Source organism: Bison bison, unplaced genomic scaffold (assembly GCF_000754665.1).
Source record: "Bison bison bison isolate TAMUID 2011002044 unplaced genomic scaffold, Bison_UMD1.0 scf7180017864136, whole genome shotgun sequence".
Classification (NCBI taxonomy): domain Eukaryota; kingdom Metazoa; phylum Chordata; class Mammalia; order Artiodactyla; family Bovidae; genus Bison; species Bison bison.
The window spans coordinates 4,460,756-4,482,455 of NW_011494708.1; the positions used below are offsets into that span (position 1 = coordinate 4,460,756).

General features: G+C 36.9%; 1 protein-coding gene across 1 annotated transcript in view; it reads left to right on the forward strand.

The window, feature by feature from the left end:
- STIM2 (stromal interaction molecule 2) overlaps nt 1-21,700 on the forward strand; it is a 182,981-nt gene that overhangs the window by 56,461 nt on the left and 104,820 nt on the right. Inside the window, exon 3 of the mRNA XM_010839941.1 lies at nt 16,399-16,529. Coding sequence (XP_010838243.1) covers nt 16,399-16,529 — 131 coding nt within the window. The remainder of the gene's footprint in view (nt 1-16,398; nt 16,530-21,700) is intronic.

Consider the following 21,700-nt stretch of genomic DNA (forward strand, 5'->3'; position numbering starts at 1 on the left):
CCTTCTAAGCCAGATTCTACTTAATTGATGCCACCCTGCATCTTGTCCTTTCTTCATATCCTGAAGTGCAAGGGACCTGTTGCAGTGTTCCAGCCTGTCATGTGGTGGAGTTTTCTTAGGTTTTCTGTCTGAACAGTCTTCCTGTTGTTAACTGTGCCAAAAAAAAAAAAAAAAAAAGGTTTATATGAGCTTAGTTTTTAGTCTCTAATCATTCAGAAATTTAGGTTATTCCTCTAGAGTGTCTTTCTGTAAAATTATGAAGTACAGAGGAAAACGATTCATCGTTGTCTTTATGCTTGATAATCAAGAAAGTCTTTTATTTAATGGAGTCTTTTATTTAACTGCATACCATAGTGGAATTAAATGAAAGTTCTAGGAATTAATACAATTTATCTTTTAAACACTTTTGTAATCTGCCTCATTCTGTCTCACCTTATAAGCATAACCTTAGTTTAGACCTTGTCGCTTGGGATAATAAAATAACTTGTCTCTCTGCCTCTAACTGGTTGTCCTTACATCCACATACTGGAGCTACCTGAATATTCTATTCCAAACAAATCTGACACCATCCCACCGGTGTCTCCATGAGTTTCTCATTGCTGTTGAGTTCTCTAAACTTTTGAAGTTGTGGTGTAACTAGAGTGGTTTCTTGAATATTTAATTTCCATGAAGTCTTGCTGTCTCTGATGGTTTTACATGTCCCCCCCCACATATTTGAATTTTTGTTAAATATTTTAATGTATATGTTTCTTTTCATGTTTTAAGTACTATTTACTTATTTACTTAATCACTTATTGGTAGTATTTATTAAAATACTTGATACAGGTTAATGTTAGTTGAGACAGGGGTATAAAATTATGAAAAGATAGAAAATAGGACACATAGCTGATAGTAAATAAGAAAGTGGCACAGATCTCTGGCAACCATTTTCATAGTTCTTAAAGGCCAAATTTAGCTGAGGATTGCCGACCCTGCTAAGAATAATAAGAGACATTTTGAATGTTTGGAGAAAAATCCCACTCCAGTGTTCTTGCCTGGAGAATCTAAGGGATGAGGGAGCCTGGTGGGCTGCCGTGTATGGGGTCACACAGAGTCAGACATGACTGAAGCGACTTAGCAGCAGCAGCAGCGGCAGCAGCAGATTATTTCTGACCTTGTAATCATAATGGATGACAATAGAGAGTCAAACTCTTCACCACCCGTTTGACTCTCTCTTTTGTTAGTAAAGTAATTTGATTGAAAACGGTAGATCCAAGTTATTTTGAGAGAATAGGATGAGAAAGGAACTAACTGTTCTCAGTGGCCGGGATATTTTCATTCTAGGGTTTAAAAACAACTTTAATAATCCTGTTGTCATGATCTCTGAGCAGTCTGAGAGACCAGGAATAGTATGTGAAGGCTGACGGGTTTTTTTTGAGGTATAATTGACGTATAATAAATGGTTTCTATTAAAAGTGTACAGTTGGCAAAGTGTTAGTATATGTATATATATATTTTGCCACAGTTAGAATATGTATATAAATCTTTGCCACAGTCAAGATAATGTACGTAGCCATCAGCCCCCCACATTTCCTTTGCCCTATGGAAGAGAAGACAGAAAAAGCAGTCCATGAGGAGGAGAATGACAATACCATGTTGTCCTGAAATCTGGAAAAAGAAGAGACTGATCAGCTGTGGCAGATACTTACTGATAGGCCAAGTAATATGAGAACTGAGAATTGACTACTGAATTTAATAATGTGGAGATCACTGGTGATTTTGACCAGGACTGTTTAGCTGAAGTGGTAAGAGCACAAACCTGACTGGAATGTATTTTAAAACATTTTATAAATTCAATTTTTTAAAGGTTACTTTCCATTTTCAGTTATTACAAAATGTTGGCTATGTTTCCTCTGTTGCACAGTATTGGGTTGGCTAAAAAGTTTGGGGTTTTCATTACATCTTACGGAAAAACCTGAATGAACTTATTGGCCAACTCAATACATGCTTGATCCTGTCTTATACCCAGTAGTTTGAACCTCCCATTTCTCCACCCATATATTGCCTCTTTCCCCCAAGCACAGTTTGCTTTCTATATCTGTGAGTCTCTTCCTTTTTATTTTTCATTATATTCACTAGTTGTATTTTTTAGATTCTCCACATAAGTAGTATCTTACAGTGTTTGTCTTTTTCTTTCTGACTTATTTCACTCACTATAATACCCTTCAAGTGTATCCAAATTGCTGCAAAACTTCATTCTTTTTTGTAGCTAAGTAGTATTCCATTGTATTTATATACCATATCTTTTGTTGGTGGACCCTCGGGTTGCTTCCATATATTGGCAATTATAAGTAATGCTGCTTTGAACATTGAGGTGCGTATATCTTTTTGAATTAGTATTCTGATTTTTTTTTTTTTTTCTTTTTGAGGGAGATATATACCCAGGAGAAAAATTGCTGGGTCAGATGATAGTTCTGTTTTTTAATTTTTTTAGAAACCTCCCTACTGTTTTCCATACTGGCTACACCGGTTTACATTCCCACCAACAGTGTATGAGGGTTCTTTTTTCTCCACATATTCTCCAATGTTTGTTATTTGTGTTCTTATTGATGATAGCCATTCTGATAGGTATGAGGTGATAATCTCATTGTGTATTTGATTTGCATTTCTCTGGTGATTACCGATGGTGACCATTTTTTCATGTGCCTACCTGTTGGCTGTCTACATTTCCTCTTTGGAAAAGATGTTTGTTTTCTTTTGTACATTTTTAAATTGTTTGTTTTTGATGTTAGGTGATATGAGCTTTTGATATATGTTGGGTATTAATCCCTTATTGGTCATATCATTCGCAAATACTTTGTCCCATTTGGTAGATTGTCTTTTTGTTGAGGGTTTCCTTTGCTATGCAAAGGCTTTTAAGTTTAATTAGGTCTCATTTGTTTATTTTTGCATTTATTTCCTTTGCTTTATGGAGACAGATCCAAAAAAATGTTGCTGTGAAATATGTCAAAGAGTGTTCCACCTATGTTTTCCTCTAAGAGTTTTATAGTATCTGTATCTGGTCTTATGTTTCGGTCTTTAATCCATTTGAGTGTACTTTTGTATATGGATTGGTGAATGTTCTGATTCCTTTCTTTTAGATATAGCTGTCCAATTTTGCTAGTATCACTTGTTTGAGAGACTGTCTTCTCCATTGTATATTCTTGCTTCCTTTGTTGGAGATCAATTGACCCTAAGTGTGTGGGTTTATTTCTGGACTCTGTTTTGTTTCGTTGATCTGTATGTGTTTTTGTGCTAGTACCATATACTGTTTTGATTACTGTAGCTTTGTAGTATAGTCTGAAGTCATGAAACTTGACTCTTCCAGTTTTGTTCTTTCTCAAGATTGTTTTGGTTGGAGTGTATTTTAACAGAAAGGGAGGAGAGAAATTAGAGATGGTAAATTAACAGTGTTTTCAAGGAGATTTTCTGAAAGAGGAGTAGTGAAGTGAAATTAAAAAGTATTTTGCCTTTTTTTTTTTAAGAATGAGAGAAAAGGATGTTTATATTCTGATGCTAGTGATCTGCTGAGAACAAAATGTTAAAATGTTAAGGATGAATACTTGGAGTAGTGCTGTTGAGGAGTTCATTGAGGTGAGATTTAGTTCACAAGGAGATTAACATTATATAGGAAGTTGGATAATTCATCTGTGTCAGTAGGTCAGAGGCACAGTATGAGGTGCAGACACTGGGAGGTTGATTGGTCATGAGAGTTTATGGAAAATCTCTTTTAATTGCTTCATTAAAAATTTTTTTTTCAGTGAAGCATGAGAAGCAGAGTCATTGCCATGAATAAGGATGAGGATAAGACATTAAGGGTTGAGGATCAGGAAGGTGTGAAATAGACTGGGAGAGTGAATAGACCAGATAGTTACAGTATGATTACCTGGCAACATTAGGGTGCCATTGAAGTCTGTGGTCATGAATTTCAGGCATCATGATCAGCCTTGTTTAGATGCATGGGTATAGAGGTACAGTAGGTGGAGAATTAGATTTTTATCAAGGTTGTGGCCTGGCTAACCAAGTGAGATAATAGAGGAGGTGAGGGTGTTTACAGAGGGGTGGTTATTGTGGGTGGCCATGGATTTAGCTATAACAGGAGGAGACAGAAGACATTAAAGATGAAGGACAGTAATCCACGCAACAGATGGTGACCCTGAATAGGGCAGAGTCTACATAATGTTTCAGAGGGAGAACCAGCAGGTTTCTTGAGGTCAGATGTGATGTGTATGAGTGTCATCAAGAATGACTTTAGAGTTTTTGACCCTTAGCACTTGTTAAGAGTGAAGTTGCTGTCAGCTCAAGTGCTCAGTTTGTTATCACAGTTGGTGGTTTGGTCATACTTTGTTGATATGATTGTTCCATATAAAAGAGAAAGTTTTCTAGTGTAATTAAAAGTTAGGCAAATATAATATAAGCCAGCCTACCCCATGACCACTCATTAACTTTCTGTATTGATGCACTCATTCAGTATATACTTACTTAATGAGTGCTTGTTATGTTTCAGGTGATAAGAATATTGCACAAAATATTCTTTTTGGTTATTTTTAAAACTGAGAAGTCTTTCTTTTGACAGATTGTGGGATATAGGGAAAAATTAAGTTCTTTGGATTTGGACAGATCTAGGTTGAATTTCAGCAAAATGATTAAAACTTTTGACCTGGGAGTAAATTATTTTACATATGAGAGTCTTGGCTAATTCATCGTGAGAAGCTCTAGTGTGTTTCCAACTTGGTAGGGCTGTTGAGAGAAGTAGAATTAGCCAAGCAAAGCAACTGGCATGTAAGTTATCCAACAAACTCTCTATTCCTTCTTTAACTTCTCTTTTTATATTTTAGGGTGTATTTGGTTTTGAGATCAGGCAAAAGATATTCAGAGTTAAGTCTAATTAAAAACTAATGTTTTTGCTGTCTGTTAAGGTAATAGCAGTATAATAGGAAGAGTACACTTAGATTGCAAGAGACTTGGCATTGAATTCCTGCTGTGCTGTTTACTTTCAACGGGCACTTTACCTTTCTGGATAATAATAAAAGGTATCTCTTGAGTGTTGTTTGTGGAGTTCTAAGTATGTGCCAACACTGTGCTAGATGTTTTATACATAGATATCTCATTTAATCCTAATAACAACCTTGTAAATACACTGTTACTCCCATTTTATAGATGAAGTAGTTAAGGCAAAGAAGTTAAATAACTTTCCTGAGGTTGTATAATAAGTGGCAGAATGAGAATGAATTGAAAGTTCTTTTTTCCCCTATAGAGTGCTCAACCTTTCTCATCAGCAAAATTGGGATACCGTTTTTATTTTCTTATTGTTGTTGGTTTCTTGTGCTGAGAAAGAAGTGAAACAGTGTCATGCTCTTAGATCAGTGCCTGGCAGTACCAGTAATGTTCTTTATTTCCCAAAGTGTTGATATAAGTAGAATGGTTTTAATAGTCTTTTTTTTCTACTTGTTTTGCTCATAGCTTTTTAAAAAATTATAAAATATATGTAACATCAAATTTATAATTTTAACCACTTTAAGAATATGAATTAGTGGCATAAAGTACATGCACAATGTTCTGGTTGTAATTTTGAATTACCATTTTCTTCCCTTCAAAACAAACGAAAATAAGCAAAGCTATTCCATTGCTCTGTGCACATAATATTGCTAATCGTCATTAGTGTTCATAGCATCCTGGGAAACCAGGAGTCAGTAAATAAGTGTATACATGCACCTGTTTACTTCTGTTTTTTCCACCTAGTCAGCAGTATTTTCCTGCATATGACAGATACAACAATGTCATGCACAGATATAGTATTGCTTTCTAGGAGGTTATAGTATAAAATAAAATTGGAAAAATTAGGCATCTGTCAGTGAATCTAGAGATGAATACAGCTGCATAAATACTCCTGCTCATTTATTAATATTTATTAATATTAATAAGTTGATTATTAAAATCAAAGGAACATATTGGTTAACCATGAATAGAAGTGTAGATATTTTTGGATTGAGGAATGTTTGGTAAATGAATTGCATATTAAGAGTTTTGAGGCAGAGGGGATTACCTTCTGTCTCCTACCTTTGAGAAGATTAGCAGGAACTTCTTGAGGTGACAAGGACAACATGTTTTGTGTGGGCTGGGGAATAAGTGGGAGTAAAATAATCAGAGATGGTAAGTTGAAAGATGTCCCTGGAAAGGGAAAAGGGACCTAAGTAACTGAGTTTGTATCCAATAGTCTGTTTAAAACATTTGGAAGGTATTTTTGGACTTAGCAGTTTTTAAGGGAAATTTTTAGCTAACAGATTGGGGAAAGTTTTTTTCTCTTTACAAGAGTCAGACTACTTCTTTGTCAACAAAGTCAGTCATTCAGAGCTCCAGTCATCAGTCAGAAGAGATTTCAAAGAACAGGCCCTTTATTTTCTGTTGAGTATAACAATTAAGCCATAATTTGATAATATCAATGGATGTTTCTCAAAAAAATAAATTAATCCTCCTATATGGCAGATTTTGGTGATATGCTTGACACTGGGAAAATAAGGGACAATAGACTCTGCCTTAAAGAGGATATCAAAAAAGAAAGAAGGCATTATTCACTTTCTTTTTGAATTTGAATCAGATTGTTGGTTTATTGGAAAATGACACCGAATGGTAATCTCTGAAGATTTTAGAGAAAATATCTCAAAATACTCTGATTGAAGTATTTAATTTGATAAGTGGCTTGGGAGCCATTAATGAAAGTACTAAGTATGAACAATAGTTGTTTAAAATTTTTCTCTCAGTGGTAGTAATTAAGAAAAGCCTAATCATGAGACTCATAAACAGTCGCCAGTGCGGTAAGTCAAGTTCTTGGCAATATATGATGTTACACATTGTTAACGGGCTTCAGTCATTGGTTTGTGATTAAAAGTCAGCTGGCTCTCCTTCTTAGTTGTTATGAAACTGCTGACCTTCAAGGTTTTGTAGGAGGGAAACTAGCTTTAAAGACTGGATTTGCTTTTTCAGGTTCATTTGTTTCTTAAGTTCTTATTTTTCTTACATTTCTGAACTGTACCCCTACCTGTATCAATTGACTGGGACAAAAAAATGAAGAATATGGCATAAATATTGGTCTCTAGTAAAAGCTTAATGCAATCACTTTTGATGCATTTGTAACGATGTTGTTTGGTTACACTCAGCCAAATAGAAGTGTACCTTTGTACACTTGTAGTTCAGACTTGTAGTTCAGAAATGTCAGTCATGGTTGCCTCCTTTCTCTGACTACATTTCAGTTGTCACTTCAGTCTGACCTTTTCCATCTGACCAACTGCTGTGATTGTGGTTTATGTTCTGTTACTTCCTGCCTGCAGTTGGAATAGGCATTCAGTGGTGACAAGCATGTTAACTGAGACTGTAGTTTTCCTCTGTAGATTAAAATGAAACTGAGTATATAGGAAAGCATTTTTTTAAACTTGAAAGCACTATACAAAATATAAATTGTGACTTATCTCTGTTATAGTTACCAACAAGTCACAGTTCAGTTCAGTTGCTCAGTCGTGTGACTCTTTGTGACCCCGTGGACTGCAGTACGCCAGGCCTCCCTGTGCATCACCCAAGTTTACTCAAACTCATGTCCATTGAGTTGGTGATGTCATCCAACTACCTCATCCTCTGTCGTCCCCTTCTCCTCCCACCTTCATCTTTCCCAGCCACTTAAAACTTTATCAGTAGTTCCTTGAATATTCTATTTTTTTAAAAATTGATTTTAATTCTTGGTTCCTTGTCATTCACTGACTAATAGCCCCAGGCCACCAGATTCACATCCTACTGCTTCTCCACTTGCTAGTGTTTTCCTTCCTCCTTCTAGGGAGGAGTGTTGTCTAGCAGAGGACAGTTCCTTGCACTGTGGGACTGACCTCCCCGCCCCACTCTTGTGAAGGCCAGAGGCAGCATCTGGGAGAGGTGAACAGGGAGGAGCACTGAGTAGCACTCTCTGCTGAGAGCCAGTCTGCCAGCAGACTGCTCTTTGTGGGTCCCAGATCTTATCTTACTTCCTCTTTGGGTTTGTTGTTTTCTCTTTTTTCAAAACCCTGCTTATTAAAATCCAATTTCTTTTTCATAATACCACCAAAAATGCAATTGCTTGCATGTAAAAATCAGTCAGGCATAATTATTTATTAGGAGTGCTGATCCCCTGGAGGAAGGCATGGCAACCTACTCCAGTATTCTTGCTTGAAGAATTCCGTGGACAGAGCAGCCTGGTGGGCTACAGTCCATAGGATCGCAAAGAGTCAGACACGACTGAAGCATCTGATCATGTACACACTGTATAATAATAATATACATATATCATAACATATATAATAATAGTGATGTATAGTAATCAATAAAATGGGGCTTCTCTGGTGGCTCAGTGCTAAGGAGTCTGCCTGCCAGTGCAAGGGGGCGTGGGTTTGATCCCTAAGTTGGGAATATCCCCTGGAGAAGGAAATGGCAACCCTATCCAGTATTCTTGCCTGGGAGATCCCATGGACAGAGGAGCCTGGTGGGCTACAATCCATGGGGTTGCAAAGAGTTGGACATGACTGAATGACTAAAACAACAATCAGTAAAAACAAGCTTAGGCCTTGCCTTCATGAAATTTTATCTTTACTGCTCAAGTTTTAGAGCCTTGAATCTTAAATATTTTAAAGTTCTCCTTCCATTTTTTTATAATGTGTTATATATTTTGTTCATTAAGTATTTATACAGCTGTCTTTGACAGTGGATAGATAAGATTTCATACTTCAGGCTCTTGAAGACTACTGAATAGTTTTCATGAAAGGAGGAGTAATATTAATAGATTTCAACTAACTGCTTAGACTAACGTCAGTGTCGTAAAGAGGTAAGGGATTTTTTTTGTCATTTTCTACATCTTAGTTTTCTAATCAGCCAAGTAATTTCGTGAAAAGTTTTTCTCTTCCAAAAATTTATATTGGAAACCAGTTATGTAAGTAATTCAGTGAACGCATTTTTTGAGTGCGGACTATGTGCCAGGCCCTGTTCTAGGCACTCAAGGAAGAGCAGTGCCTATAATCTCATGACTGCATTATAGTGGAGGAGTGGAAAGTAAGGAAATAAATACATAATATATGCGCTGTGATTAAGTGCTGTGAAGAAAAACATAGCAAATAGAAAAGGCGGGGAATATTTTAGGTGAGGAAAGAAGATAACCTCTGAGGAGAAACATTTGTGCTGGAATGAAAAGAGTTACCAACAATGGGTGTACTTGGGAAAAAGAGCTTTGCAGGTTGGGGAAACTGCAAATAGGGGGTTTCAGTGAGTAATCTATTAATATTTTTTCCCCTTTTTGGCACTTTATAGTAATCTGTAGATCCCTCCATAATCTGGCCTTCATTGATACTGTCAGTCTTATCTCTTAATTACCTTGTCAAATGGTAATAATAGTGCCTATTTTATAGGCAAAGTGAAATGTATAATATGTAACATAGATTTATGTGATGTGTAATAGACACTCCATAATTGATAGCTGTTGTCATCATTAGTTTGTTAGTATAATAACTATTAGCAGCTTATGTTCTTGCCTATTGATGTCTTCCTAGAGAACACTTGCTCATCTTTCAAGATTCAGTGTGAATGTATCTTTCTTCTCAAATCTTTTTCTTGCTGTGCAGGACTACGTTCTAAGTTTTGCTGCCATTATATATTTATTACATGTCTGTCATTGCATTTGCCATGTTTAACTTTGTTTTTACCCTTTATATACCTGGCTTCTAAACTGAAGCCTGGCATTCTACATTTTTCCAGGTAAAAACTTATGTTCAGCAGTTTATTTGGCTTCTGATATTTATATATGTTTAAGCTTTCAGTTCTTCCCTGGTGGCTCAAACGGTAAAGAATCTGCCTGCAATATGGGAGACCCGGGTTCGATCCCTGGGTCAAACAGATGCTCTGGAGAATGGAATGGCAACCAACTCCAGTGTTCTTGCCTGGAGAGTTCTATGGACAGAGGAGCCTGGTGGGCCACAGTCCATGGGATAGCAGAGTCAGACATGACTGAGCAACTAACACTTTCATTTTCAAACTTTCAATATATGTCTATCACTGTGGTAATATAGTAAAGGTTTGTTCAAGGGGAGTGTGAGTTAAAGGTACGTTATTATCAAAAGGAGAAGAAAGCTAAGAAGTGTAGGTCTGAATTTTAGATTGTGTCTGTCTTTCATGAGGTGTCTAATGATCCTCTTCCATGGGATACAATTGTGTTTCTTGGTTTTCTCTGCTTCTCAGCCAGGTTTGGGCATGATCTATGATAGCGATTCCTTATTCTTCTCTGACACGGGAAACACTGATGTATTTATATTCATTGTACTGACACTCAAACATGAATTTGAAGACTGGTGTGAATCCCAAGTCTGTCATTTCTAGGGGTGTAATCTTTAGCAGGTTACTCATAAGTCTCATTTCCTCATCTGAAAAACGAATATGTTCTTCACACAACGTTGTAGGGATTATATTACGTACATAAAATAGCTTTGGCTTCTAGAATACATTAGATGCTTCTTACTAGGTAAAATCATTTTAATTCATTAGTTATTTCTGCAGAATCAGACTCAGCATTTGTTTGGGTAAAGGAAAGCAGGATAGAACTTAACAATGGTGTTGATTGCTGACTTTGGTTGGTTAAGTCTTTCTCTGTTTCAGCTGATTTCTTTTTTATTTTTTTCTCACTGGAATGTGCTGCTCTTGATTCAGAGAAGAGAAAGGAATGCTCAGCATAATGCTGAAAAGATACATTGCTTCATGTTGCGTTTAACACAAGATGAGGGCACTGAAAGCTTCCCAGGTGGCACTGGTGTTAAAGAAACTGCCTGCCAATGCTGGAGACAGACACAGGTTTATTTTCTGGGTTGAGAAGATCCCATGGACAAGGAAATGGCAACCCACTCCAGTATCCTTGCCTGGAGAATCCCATGGACAGAGAATCCTGGCAGCCTACAGTCCATAGGGTTGCAAAGAGTCGGACACGACTGAAGCGACTTAGTGCACACACACACACATGAGGGCACTAAGGGGAGGAAATTTATTTTTGGTGGGTGTCTGCACCAAGCACAAGGCCTTCCAGGGACAGGCACTCCTTATCATGTGTAAAAATGAACAGGTGATTTTTGTTTAAGTGAGAAACTGGTTATAGAGTACATGGTGCATTTTGGGTAGCTAAGGTAGATGTCTGTATGATGGCAAAGGAGACAGATTTTGGTATTTAAGCAGTTGTCTTTGAAATTTGTCTATTAATCCCGATTCGTTAACTGCATAGTTCTTTTATATCAGTTTGTATATTCTAAAAGAAATTTAGATCACCTACTTTGAGTTAAAATGGTCAGTTGTGCTGAATTAACCTAGAAGGAAAAACAACTGAGAAAAAAATGAAAAAGACGTTGGAACAGGTTCAGTTCAGTTCATTTCAGTCACTCAGTCCTGTCCGACTCTTTGCGACCCTATGAACCGCAGCATGGCAGGCCTCCCCGTCCATCACCAACTCCCAGAGTTCACACAAACCCATGTCCATTGAGTCAGTGATGCCATCCAACCATCTCATCCTCTGTCGTCCCCTTCTCCTGCTGCCCTCAATCCTTCCCAGCATCAGGGTCTTTTCAAAATTAGTCAGCTCTTCGCATCAGGTGGCCCAAGTATTGGAGTTTCAGCTTCAACATCAGTCCTTCCGATGAACACCCAGGACTGATCTCCTTTAGGATGGACTGGTTGGATCTCCTTGCAGTCCAAGGGACTCTCAAGAGTCTTCTCCAACACCACGGTTCAAAAGCATCAATTCTTCAGCGCTCAGCTTTCTTTATAGTCCAACTCTCACATCCGTACATGACTACTGGAAAAACCATAGCCTTGACTAGATGGACCTTTGTTGACAAAGGAATGTCTCTGCTTTTTAATATGCTGTCTAGGTTGGTCATGACTTTCCTTCCAAGGAGTAAGTGTCTTTTAATTTTGGCTGCAATCACCATCTGCAGTGACTTTGGAGCCCCAAAAAATAAAGTCAGCTAAGAGGCTCTTTAGTTCTTCTTTCTGCCGTAAGGGTGGTGTCATCTGCATTTCTGAGGTTATTGATATTTCTCCTGGCAATCTTGATTCCAGCTTGTGCTTCTTCCAGCCCAGCATTTCTCATGATGTGCTCTGCGTATAAGTTAAATAAGCAGGGTGACAATATACAGCCTTGACGTACTCCTTTTCCTATTTGGAACCAGTCTGTTGTTCCATGTCCAGTTCTAACTGCTGCTTCCTGACCTGCATACATATTTCTCAAGAGGCAGGTCAGGTGGTCTGGTATTCCCATCTCTTTCAGAATTTTCCACAGTTTATTGTGATCCACATAGTCAAAGGCTTTGGCATAGTTAATTAAGCAGAAATAGATGTTTTTTTAGAACAAGTAATGGAATTCAGAATTCACAACTCATCTAAGTTAGAATTCGAAGGCCATAAGACACTGTACCAAATGGAAACAGAATTTCATGTGGAAAATGGATCATTCTTGCCGTATCCTCAGCTCCTGTCTTTCCTTTCCTTCTGCTGTTCCATCATGGCAAAACACCAAACCTTAGTGCAGTCTTCGTCCTTTACCTTCCCATTCCTTGGGAGCATGGGCTCTTGAGTGCTGCCAGGATTCCTGCAGCACTTCCTGATGATTGTGCCTCCCAGTCTTGTCTCCATTTGTCTTCCGCTGTCACCAGATTGATCTCTCTATATGAATCTGATTTTGTTGGTCTTCTCCTTGAAATCCCTAGTGGGCTTCTTATAGTTTTCAGAGTAAAAAATCCAAATTCTTTAGTATGGAAAAACGACTTTTAGAGTTTTTATCCCTTCTTACCAATCTCCTATTTGGTCTCTTGTTTATTGATTTTTTTCCCCTCTGATTGTAATTTGTGCCAGCCATATCAACCAGTTGCATTTCTGTGAGTGTTTTGTGTTCTTTTCATGACACTGAATGTATGATGCATGCATTTCTCTCCTTCCCAAGGTCATCAATACAGTTCTTTAAAACTCCCTGTGTTTACCTCTAGAAAAGTTCTGCCTCTTCTTTCCCAGTCTGGATTAGGTGCCGTCCCTCCATGCTCTCACAGCACTCTACAATTAATGTTCTTAGTGCCAACAGCATGCCTTTCCCTAGCCTGTGAGCTTTTTTAGGTACAGGATACTCTTATTATCTCTTTAATGCTGGCCAGTGGTTTGCACAGTATAGAAGACTAGAACTTTGTGATTTAGTTAATGTATGAAATAGCAGAATTTACAGAGGTCCAGAATGTGTCCAGCTAAGTTGTGGGTATTATGAGCATGTGAGAAATGGAAGAACATGGCCCCTGCCCTTTTCATAAGCTTAGTCATATGGACAAAATCACATTAAGCAATTAGAGGTTAAAGTGAAAGTCGCTCAGTCGTGTCCGACTATTTGCGACCCCATGGACTGTACAGTCCATGGAATTCTCCAGGCCAGAATACTGGAGTGCGTAGCCTTTCCCTTCTCCAGGGGATCTTCCCAACTCAGAGATCAAACCCAGGTCTCCCGCATTGCAGGCGGATTCTTTACCAGCTGAGCCACAAGGGGAGCCCAAGAATACTGGAGTAGGTAACCTATCCCTTCTCCAGCAGATCTTCCTGACCCAGGAATCGAACCAGGGTCTCCTGTATTGCAGGTGGATTTCTTTACCAATTGAGCTATCAGGGAAGCCAAAAGCAGGACCTGTTGTACCAGAAGTGGGTTCGAACTCATGAGGATATAAATCCATTGGAACTTAAGTCTAATGCCTTAACCACTCGGCCATTCTGGTACAACATTAAAGACTGATTTGAGAATAAAGATTATAGTTGAGAATTTCAAATTCCTTGACATTTCATTATCTGCTCTTTGTTCTGTTGTTCCTTAATACTTACCACTCCTGACATGCTATTCCAGAGAAAGCACTGGCGACCCACTCCAGTACTCTTGCCTGGAAAATCTCAGGGACGGGGGAGCCTGGTGGGCTGCTGTCTATGGGGTCACACAGAGTCGGACACGACTGAAGCGACTTAGCAGCAGCAGTTAGCAGCTACTAGTAAAAGTTGAGGTTGTTTCTAATATTTTGTTACTAAAAACAACATGCTATTCATTTTGCTTATTTACCTTGTTGTGCTCATCTCCTGCATTAGAATGTAAGTTTTGTGAGAAATTTTTCTCTCTGTTGTTCACTGCTATTTCCAATGCCTGACACATGGTAGTGCTCAGTAGATATTTGTTGAATGGATTGAATGACATTCAGAGAAAGAAGTACTCAGAGTTGGTTTTTATGAAATACGTCATGAAGAAGTTAAATTCAGAGGTAGATTCTGATAGTGTTTTATTAATTTAAGTTAAAAAAATACAATTTTGTTTACATATGAGTTTTTTCTAGATTATAGGACTTCCTTCTTTTCTCTACTTTTTAACATTTCTACCGTCCTCACTGTTGACTTTGCTTAGAGAGTTTAACAACAAGGCCTATTTAATCAGAGTGAGTGATGCTGAACCTTTCCTTATGTGCTAGTTATAATAAACTTTCACTTCACATGCTTATTTGCAAAATAAAATATGTATAAAAATATGTCTGAGAGGCAATAACACATTTTACACATAATCTTCTTTATGCCATATGTGGTGGTGATACCCGAGAGCTTATATTTTATTTTGCATCCATTCAGGAAAAGTTGGGGCATCTCAGGGTTCTGGATTGTTTTGTGAATTAGGGATTATAATTGACCATTATTTTTATAAGTTCTTAGATTTTTAGCAAATGGTTATCAGAGTTTTAAATATTTACACATTTATGTCACATAACTTATAATTTCATTTTCTTATTTTTATAGGCTTTTCTGTTTCCTTCCTTTTCAAGACTAAAGGAATGAAAATTAGGTTTTGATTTAAAACTGTTAAAAATGTTAAATTGCCAAAATGGTCTGTAAGTAGAACATGTAGGTAATAGAGGTGTAAATTGTTTTGTTTTGTTTTTAAAGGAAGTTACTAGTTGATCTCCACAACTGACTTCTTGTTTTTTTTCCTCAGTGCAGAATTAGATACTCTTAGGCCATTATAGTGAAAGTGAAGTGAAAGTGAAGTCGCTCAGTTTCACTTTTCACTTTCATGCATTGGAGAAGGAAATGGCAACCCACTCCAGTGTTCTTGCCTGGAGAATCCCAGGGATGGTGGAGCCTGTTGGGCTGCCATCTATGGGGTCACACAGAGTCAGACACGACTGAAGTGACTTAGCATCAGCGAGCCATTATAACTGCAATCAATTCAGGTGAGCAAGAGTCCTTCCAGTGAATATTCAGGGTTGATTTCTTTTAGGATTGACTGGTTTGATCTCCTTGCAGTCCAAGAGATTCTCAGGAATCTTCTCCAGCACCACAATTCAAAAGCATCAGTTCTTTGGCTCTCAGCCTTCTTTATGGTCCAACTCTCACATCCATACATGACTACTGGAAAAACCAAAGCTTTGACTTTAAAAACTTTAAGACCACACTATTTGTGGAAATACATGTGGATTTGATGACATTTTAAAAGGATATTATTTTACTATTTTAGTGACTTGGTATAAATCAGTTCTTGGAATTTGTCAATCTGCCAGTCAGCCAGATTGGTTATGAGTGAAGCTTTGACAGTACTTTTCCATTTTGGTGTATAGGCTGTTTACTATTTGAGGTCAGCAAGAGGTAATTTTTATTAATCTCATTTTAAGTCATGAAAAATTACATATTCTCTATAAATTGTTATTTTTTGACAGTCTACATGTGAGGATTCACTCATTTCCGTACAAAATTATTTAGGCAATAAATTTATGTTAAGAAAAATATGAAGAACAAGGTTTTTAAAATTCAGTTTTTCCTTGTTGAATCTAAGAAGTTACACATTTAGAGAGTCATATGATGGACTCTTAGAATCTGTTAGAAAAATGATAAAGACATTTCTAAGGATCATGTCAATGTTCTACATTTCTTTTTCTTGTATTCTTTGTGATGTTGCCCTAAGGACTTACATTTTAGACTGGCCTATACAAGAAAACCCCTTGTGCTCTGTGATTTTCTTTTTTTTTTTTTTTAATTTACAAATATCATGAGTTGAATAAGAAGATGATTGTTGAAGATGTATAAGAATGTGGACAACTTGAATTTAGTATTGGTTGTAGTTTGATATCAATTAAGTTGGATTATTTATTTTTAGTCAGTATGTTCATATACTATGCTTTTGATGTGAAGAATATCCTACTAGATAGAATTCTTAAAGCATCTTAGTTTGACTTAGTCTGAAATTTAATTTGTTGGTTTTGTTTGAAATTCAACTGTCTTGATTATAGCCTGTGTTTTGGGGTGGCAGGTTAGTAATTTCCCTTTGTTTTATTTCAGATCCATGCATGTCACTGAGTCCACCATGCTTCACAGAAGAAGATAGATTTAGTCTGGAAGCTCTTCAAACAATACATAAACAAATGGATGATGACAAAGATGGTGGAATCGAAGTAGATGAAAGTGATGAAGTAGGTGGAGACCCTTTTTCACTGATACTCTCTTGTAACAGCGTGACCAAGTTTATAGTCTTGAATTTTCCCATTATTCCTTGTATGACTCAACTCCATTTTCCTCATCTTTAGTTTTTTTCTTTATGCTTTAATTTTGCCCTTTGTATTTAGCATGATTTTTTCTTTTTTTCACACATATATGTCTTCCTAGTTTTATAAGAATCCTTGGCCTCATGTACTTACGTTTCTCAAACATATATTCTGTTCTATGTCACCTATTTCTGTTTTATAAACCACCACCACATTTTGTCGTCTAAAACAACAACAATTTGTTATTTGTCCTGGTTCTCTGGGTTGACCGGGCTTTGCTGGGTACATTTTCTGTTCCCGTAGTTATGGCCCAGGGTCATGGTGGCAGTTGTATTCAGTTGTGATCTCTTTTGGGCTGAAATATCTCAAATGACTTTTTTACCTTCAGTCTCTCCATTTGGCAGTTACTAACGTGTCATCATTCAGGGGTCTAGCTCAGACTTCCTCATGACATGACAGCTGGCCTTCCAGGTGGCAGTGTTCTAAGAAAACAAGTTCCCGTGTGAAAGTGCTTATTATACCCCTGCATGCCAATACCTGTTAATATCAAATTGGTTTAAAACAAAGTTAATTGGCTGAATTCAGAGTTTGTGTGGGAGAGGATTATATGAAAATATGAATGCCAGCATATGTGGTTTATTGGGGGTCACCGGCGTCATAGTCTACTGTAACCACTGTACAAATAAATAATGCTTTTTTTTTTTTTTTTAAGGATTCTCACCTTACCCCTGCTCTGGTGTCCCTTTTAGTTTTCTTCGTAGAAATTGTTTTCTTTATTTGATTATGATCTCATTCTTACCAAATCTTTTAGGTCTGTTCAGCCTTTTTGTTGTATTTGTCACTGTTGACACTGCTTCTCTTTTAGTTTATATAATACTAAATTACATTTTTTTCTACATTATTATCTAATGTTGTATAACAGTGACATCTTCTTATCACACTGTTGTCTAATCACGTTGTTATGTAACAGTAGCATTCTCTAAAGATCAATTTTTGACCTGCTGTATCCCTGGGTGCTTAAATGGTAAAGAATATGCCACCAGTGCAGGAGACCTGGTTTCGATCCCTGGGTCAGGAAGATCCCCTGAAGAAGGAAATAGCAACCCACGCCAGTGTTCTTGCTAGGATAATTCAATTCACAGAGGAGCCCGGAGGGCTACAGTCCATGGGGTTGCAAAGAGTTGGATACAACTGAGCGACTAACACTTTCAATACTTACATAAAACATTTACCTTGAAACTCCTCATCTGTTTTTAGGTTACTCTTATTTCTTCCATCTCTAAGTCAGTGCAGATTCTGACCTACATGTATGGCTTTCTGCCTGATGTCTTTTGAGGACTCTTGTTTTCAGCTTAGTTTATCTAAAACAAAATCCCAGATCTTTGCTTTGAAATCCTCAGTGGCACGTGTGGACCTATTTCTTCTTTTTTTTAAGTCTTCTAAGTCAGGAGTTGGCAGACTTTAATGTAAAGGACCAGGTTAAGGGTTGAAATGTATCCCACTCCCTAAATATTTTGGAGTCCTAACCCCCAGAACCTCATAGTGTGACCTTATCTGGAATTGAGTTTGTTTCAGATGTAGTTATTTAAGAGGAGCATATGGAGTAGCATGGGTCCTTAGTCCAGTATGACTGGTGTCTTTGTAAGAGAGGAGAAAACCATGTGGGAAGGCAGGTGTGGGGGAAGATTATCATGTGACAGTGGAGGCAGAGATTGGAGTTATGAAGTTAGAAGTCAAGGAATGACAAGGATTGCTGATGATCCCAGAAACCAAGACAAAGGCATCAAACAGATTGTCCCCTAGAGCCTTTCAGAGAGCATGGCCCTCCTAACACTAGATTTCAGATTTATAGCCTCCAGACCTGAGAAAGAATAAATTTCTGTTATTTTAAGCCATTTAGTTTATGGTACTTTATTACAGCAGCCCTAGGAAACTAACATAGGTTAGCTAATCAATATTTTAGATGTTTGTGGGCCATATAATCTCTGTTGTATCTACTCATCACTCCCGTTGTAGTGCCAAGCAGCCACAGACAGTATGTGGAGTAATGGTCATGGCTGTGTTTCAATAAAACTTTGTTTGCACAAAAACAAGTATCGGGCTGTAGTGTGTTAACCCCTGCTATAAATGAAATTTTGTGTTTTTAGAATTAATTCCTCCCCCCCTTCCACTTATCTGTTCTAGTTATTGTTCCATTTTAATCTAGGTATTTATTATTTTATGGGTAGATTATCACTTTTACATTTTTATGCTCTAATTCATCATGCATATCACTTTGAGAATGTTTTTCTCTAGCTTAGAAGTTTAACAGTGATTTCTTAGTACTTATTAGACCAGATAATAACTCTTTAGTCTTTTTTTTTTGACTGTCTCTGCATCAACTGATTTCTGCTTACTGAGATAATAATCTCTTCTCATTCGGTTTAAATCATTTTGAATTGAGTTCAGTTCCAGTAATACCAAAATCATGGCTTCAGTTCAAAACAGTCAAATTTATTTGTTCACTTTTAGAACTACAGATGACAGGGTATTCCTATTTTACATTGTTCTCAACTTAAAAAGTATTTAGTAGAGTAAATGAAATGAAGTTGATGGATTGTTAGTTTTACTTACTAGAATGTAACAAAGTAGTTGTCATTTATTAAGGGTCACTTTATTATACTGAGTAATTCATTCTCTCAGCATCACCATTTTTTCTCTCTTCCACTACAAAGACACACAATATACACAACAAAATTAAGCTATAAAACTACTTTTAGTTTTTTAGTAAAGCATTGAAAAGTAATGCTCTAGATTATTAGTGATAAATTGTTCATTCTAATCCTCTCAAGATTGTCTAAATGGTTTATTTAGTTGCCAGTATATTTACTTAGGATCTTGAAGATCAGTATTCTAACATAAGTTTTATTTACTCCATAACTTATTACTTGCACATGAATTATGGAATAAATAGCATTTTATGTTCATATATTTGATACTCTTTGTAAAGGAAATTATATTCTCTAGACTGAATAGATTTCCTAAAAATATTGTTGTACATTTTCTTAATCATTTACAGTATTAGTTTGATCAGACTCCGTGTCAGCTCAGAGTGTCTAGTGTTATGTAGATGAGTGCCCTGTTCAGTTTCATAATTCAGTCCATCAATTAAATTAGAAATAACTTGTAACACTAAACCCTGTACTGTGTTGAAAGGTTATAATTTTAAGTTATTATACTAACGGTGCTGTTTTCCTCTGATTTTTAGTATTACTGAGGAACTAATAATTGTTTAACAGTGTTTTAGGTTAAGAAATATATTAATTCAGAGGGATTATTTCAGGGAGAGTTAGAGGTGGGACTGGAAGAGCATATGTGGTTAATTTGGAAAGTTTTGGTATTATAAAATGTTTAAAAAAAGATTAGTGCACTTTCACTTTTTGAAACTAGAAACACATGTATATCTGTGGTGGATTCATTTCGATATTTGGCAAAACCAATACAATATTGTAAAGTTTAAAAATAAAATTTAAAAAAAAGAGGAAAAAAAAAAAAATGAAATGATTCAAAAAAAAAACTAGAATAGTTTTAGATAGCTACCTTTCAGAACTTATAAATTAAGATTGGTTCATTTTTAGCTTAAAAAAGGTTAGATTTTTTAATATTAAAAATCTACATAACAAAATTAGTCTTGTTATTAATTGATATATCACATTATAAATATTATTACTCTGGGGTGTTTTCTGACACCAAGCAGTTTTTCAGTTTTCTAGCACCCAACTGCATTTCCAGGAGTTCAATTCTGACACTCTCTACCTGGAGATGGTATCAAATCCATGAGTTAAAGGACTCAGTCCCATTATACCGCCCTTGCTTCAGATGCCAGCCACAAATCTCTGGTTATGTTTATGAACTTTAACTGACGGGCCTTGAATCTGAGATTCCCATGGCTCTTTCCTCAGATTTGAAAATTTGCTGGGTATGTATCTGAATAAAACGAAAACATGAATTCAAACCATACACGCACTACAGGTTCATAGAAGCATTATTTAAAGTTGCCAAGATATGGAAGCAACCTAAGCATCCACCAATAGATGAATGGATAAAGACGATGTGGTATACAATAGAATATGACTTAGCCATAAAAAGAGTAAAATCTTGCCATTTGCAGCAACATGGATGCACTTTGAGGGTATTATGCTGCTAAGTGAAATAAGTCAGACAGAGAAAGACAAATACTGTATGATACTGCTGACGTGTGAAATCTAAACATACAACAAATTAGTGAATAATACAAAAAGGAAGCAGAGTCACAATATTGAGAGCAAACTGTGATTACCAGTGGGGAGAGGGAAGTGCTGGGAGGGGCAAGATAGTGGGCATAGGGTACTAAGAGGTAGAAACTGTTAAGCTACAAGGATATATTGTACAACACAGGGAATATAGCCAATATTTTGTAATAACTATAAGTAGACCAGGGCCTTTAAAAATTGTTAGCCACTATTGTACACCTGTAAGTTAGATAATATTGTTTATCATCTGTACTTCAATAAAAAAAGAAAATTTGCTTCAATGGCTCTCTGGAACAGCCAAATGGAAGAGATGTACAGGACAGGGTTTGATAGAAGGGGCATGAAGCTTTCATGCCCTCTCTGGGCATGCCACCCTCCCAGCACCTCCCACACCGTGATGTGTTCACTGGCTCTCTGAATCTCTTAAGTTGAGGAGTTTTTACAGAGCTCAGTTTTCCCAGAGGTCAGGTGAGAGGTACTAAAGTTTCCAATTCTCTAATCACTTGGTCCTTTTGGTGACCAGCTCCATCTTGAGGCTGCCTGGAGGCCCCACCCTTACTCATCTCATTAGTGTGAACTCAGGTGTGATCAAAGGAGAAAAGAACACTGTCACTGAGGAAATTCCGAGTTTTAAGAGCTCTATGCCAGGAACCAGGGATGAAGAACAAATATATTTTTTATTCTGTCACAATTATAAAAATATTTAAATATGAAAAAACAGCAAAAACTCATTTAATTATTAAAAGTGCATTCAATGGGAAAGATCTGTTCCAGTAGTGTGTTATATATAGGCAGGTATTAAGTAAGCTTATGCAGATAATTGACAGC